The sequence below is a fragment of the Tupaia chinensis genome, unplaced genomic scaffold (genome assembly GCF_000334495.1).
Source record: "Tupaia chinensis unplaced genomic scaffold, TupChi_1.0 Scaffold000061_1, whole genome shotgun sequence".
NCBI classification, from domain to species: domain Eukaryota; kingdom Metazoa; phylum Chordata; class Mammalia; order Scandentia; family Tupaiidae; genus Tupaia; species Tupaia belangeri.
In genome coordinates, this window is record NW_006159519.1 from 1,893,738 (window position 1) to 1,897,659 (window position 3,922).

General features: G+C 45.8%; 1 protein-coding gene across 1 annotated transcript in view; it reads left to right on the plus strand.

Annotated features, from left to right (window-relative positions):
* The window catches only part of KAT6A (lysine acetyltransferase 6A), a gene marked incomplete in the record, with an annotated part of 128,345 nt that extends 124,653 nt beyond the window's left edge, over positions 1-3,692 (plus strand). Inside the window, 1 exon segment of the mRNA XM_014592854.2 lies at positions 1-3,692. Within this exon segment, the coding sequence (XP_014448340.1) occupies positions 1-952 (952 nt within the window).
* Between the last annotated feature and the right edge of the window lie 230 nt (positions 3,693-3,922).

Below are 3,922 nucleotides of genomic sequence, written 5' to 3' on the forward strand. Positions count from 1 at the left end.
CCAGCAGCCGCCGCCGCCCCCGCCCCAGCAGCAGCCACCGCTGTCACAGTGCAGTATGAACAACAGTTTCACTCCAGCGCCTATGATCATGGAGATCCCGGAGTCGGGGAGCACTGGGAACATCAGTATCTACGAGAGGATTCCCGGGGACTTTGGTGCCGGCAGCTACTCCCAGCCGTCAGCCACCTTCAGCTTGGCCAAGCTGCAGCAGCTGACCAACACCATTATGGACCCTCATGCCATGCCTTATAGCCATTCTCCTGCCGTGACTTCCTATGCAACCAGCGTCTCTCTGTCGAACACAGGACTGGCTCAGCTAGCTCCATCTCACCCATTGGCCGGGACCCCTCAAGCACAAGCCACCATGACGCCACCCCCAAACTTGGCATCCACGACCATGAACCTCACATCACCTCTGCTACAGTGCAACATGTCCGCCACCAACATTGGCATTCCTCACACTCAGAGGTTGCAGGGGCAGATGCCAGTCAAAGGGCACATTTCCATCCGCTCCAAATCTGCACCACTGCCCTCCGCGGCTGCCCACCAGCAGCAGCTGTATGGCCGCAGCCCACCAGCAGTCGCCATGCAGGCCGGCCCTCGTGCACTGGCTGTTCAGCGTGGCATGAACATGGGGGTTAACTTAATGCCCACCCCCGCCTATAATGTCAATTCCATGAATATGAACACCTTGAATGCCATGAACAGCTATCGGATGACGCAGCCCATGATGAACAGCAGTTACCATAGTAACCCTGCCTACATGAACCAGACAGCACAGTATCCTATGCAGATGCAGATGGGGATGATGGGGAGCCAGGCCTATACCCAGCAGCCTATGCAGCCAAACCCTCATGGCAACATGATGTACACTGGCCCCTCCCATCACAGCTACATGAACGCTGCTGGCGTGCCCAAGCAGTCGCTCAACGGCCCTTACATGAGGAGATGAGCAGGGCGGACTTGCAGTGAGACTCTGAGATATATATAAATAAAGGAACCTTTTATACTGACAAACCAGAGAAAAATGGACCTTTTTTTCCAGTTAAAATATTGCTGTAGATTTAGAGGAATTTTTCTTTGGTTTCTTTTATTTTTTAGAAAACCTGATCTTCCCCTTTATTGGGTTCGTTTTGTTCTGGGTTTTGGTTTTCTTCATAATCTTGAACATTTTACAGTAGAACTCACCTAAAAACGGATTTGGGGATGGGGAAACATGCACAAAATCTTTTCATAATTAAAAAGAGCCTTACTTTCTTTACACACCACATGGACAGCATTTGTGTAAAAGTGAATTATCCTTATTTCATCTTGAAATGTATGTTCCCCCTCACTGTTTGCAGCTCCCAGTGTGGTCATTTTTAAATGTTAGATACACCTCTGTCTCCAGGGACAGCCGGACCCTTCCCTCCAGCCCGACCCTCACGTCCTACTTCATTCCAGCAGGAGGCACTTACGGGAGACTCGGGTGGGAGGACAACCTTAAAGCTCCTTACACTTACTCTGTTTGTTGTTGTTGTTGTTGTTATTATTAATAATAAAGCGAGGCAGGAAAATGCTTCTTTTAAAATCCCCTCCACTCCCTGTATACACACACACACACACACACACACACAAGCACGCATGCACACACCCCACTTGAAACCTTTCCCCAAAAATGTTTGTTTCTAGACGGACTTCATTGAAATCTTTGTTTTTCCTGAATCGAGTGTAATAGAATTTTTCTTGCCTTTTTTTTTTTTTTTTAAACTATTCCCACTCAGCACTCAGAGACACAAAACAATACTATAAGTGTCAAGGAACCGCAGAGTCTCAGAGGAAAGCTATTTGCAACCCTAATCCAGCCTTTGGAGGAGTAGAGATGGTCAGTTAACAATCAGAAAGAGGAAGTCGGCCTCTTTACCGCCTGCTGAATCAGCCATGACGCACACACCCCACCCGCCTCTGTTCTTAGTATGTACGCTGAGATGTTCACTAAGGGTCTTGATTCTTGAGCCTTGGACTCCGATAGGACTCAGAAAGCAGTCCCCAGTGATTCGCCTCACATTCTTGCATAAAGTGTTGGTGGATGACTACCGTTCGGTGATTTGAAAAATTCCTGACAAACCTTTGACACTGTTTATTTTATGTTGGAAGAGGTGATGCCGAATGTGTGCCGGAAGGGAGATGATGGTGCGAGCGTTCCAGCTCCGTCAGTAATACATACCTCTCGTTGTCATTTGTCTCCGGAGATCCGAGTTCATCCCCTGTGAATCGGAGTGCGCCAGCCCCTCTCCTGCGAGTGGCTGATGAGAAGAGGGATAGACCAACCACCAGCATAGCAGGGCAGCCCAGACAGCGGGGTTCTGGCAGGTCACGTGTGGTTCCTAACCCATTCTCTTCCCTTGTGCAGCCAGTCTGCCCACTCTCTTCCTGTTACTTGCTCCAGGGATCGGCTGTAACACACACACACACACACACACACACACACGTATATGAATATATACACACACACACCATCATTAGAAGATGGAAGCTTTTATACCACTCGGTATGTGCCGTCTAACATCCAAAGGGGGAAGTACTGCTTAAAGAAATACCAGTAAGCACCGAATTCTCTCCTTTATTTGTACATTTTATATAGGTGAATTTTTAAAGTACTAATTAGGCATTAAATTTTTTCAGATGCACAGGTTTGTTGGTTTTTTTATATACACTTTAATTGACTCTCTCAATTGAGTGTGTTAGCTAGCAGAAGGCAGAATCCCACATCTGACCGCTGTCCACTCAGCATGTGCAAGGCCGTGTAGGACCCAGGTTCTCTGTATATACCGTTCCAGTTCCCAGTCCTCTGTAGAAAGTGCACTGTGGTGCCCTCTCCCTACATCTTCAGCTATGTCATTGCTTCCTGGTTGGGGTGGGGATGGGGTGGGACGGGGAGGGAGGCATATTGGGAGGAGGGTGGGTCAAGGCAGAAGGAGAAGCTGTTGAAAGGAGAACCGTGAATTCAGTTTCTGTTGGTTTGCAGTTGTGTTTGGTTTTGTTTCTTTAAAAAAAAAAAAAAAATCAATCGGGCAGCTCCCTTTTCCACAAGCCTCTTTGTGACTGTAGAACTATTGTAGAAAAAAAAAATGTTCTTTTCTATATTATAAAAGAAATTATCCAACACAGTAATATTGGTACCTGTCATTTTTTCACTTCTGTTTAAAAAAAAATGTATTTTTAGCAAGATAACTTGGGTAATCTTCTAAAAAAGAAATTTAAAAACTCACTGTTAGTGACTTTGATGCCTTTTAAAATAAGAGCTTTTTCATTTCATTCCATCTTTAAAATTTTTTATCTTTGTTGTAGAATATTAAAAACTATTTTAAGAAAGATAAAAATTCTCTTTAAAGAGATCTCTAGAGTGTGTGAATAGAGCTCCAGATGCCTCTAAAAGCCGCATGTACAAATGAAGCAACGTCTATCCCTGTCTGTTTATATTTGCTTTTCCTGTTTTGTAACCTCTTTGTACCTTGTTCATGGTGACTTGTAAGCTCAGGGGAAGGGGTGCCCAGATGCCTTTGCATCTCTCGTCATGCGCTCCTGGGCCGGGTGGCCTCCCTTCCTCTCCTTGTATGTAATATCTTTTTTTTCCCCTTTCTAGCAAGTACTTTCAAAAGAACTGTACATTTTAACATAAAAAAAAATAAATTATGTTGAGCCATTTTGGATGTCTGTCGTGCATGTGGAATTTTTCTCCCTCCCAAACACGTCGCACTCTCCGATTCCCCCTCCCCAGATAGAGGCCTGTACATGTTAGTCTCGCCATTTCACTATGTAAGTCCATGGCCTTTGTCCTGAACTTCCCGTTTTCAGTCCACATAGACGCTGAAATGCCCACAAGATGGACGGATTTTCCTTCCCGAGGAAAATGTGTGGTGAGCTCACTTGGGCGTTTGTA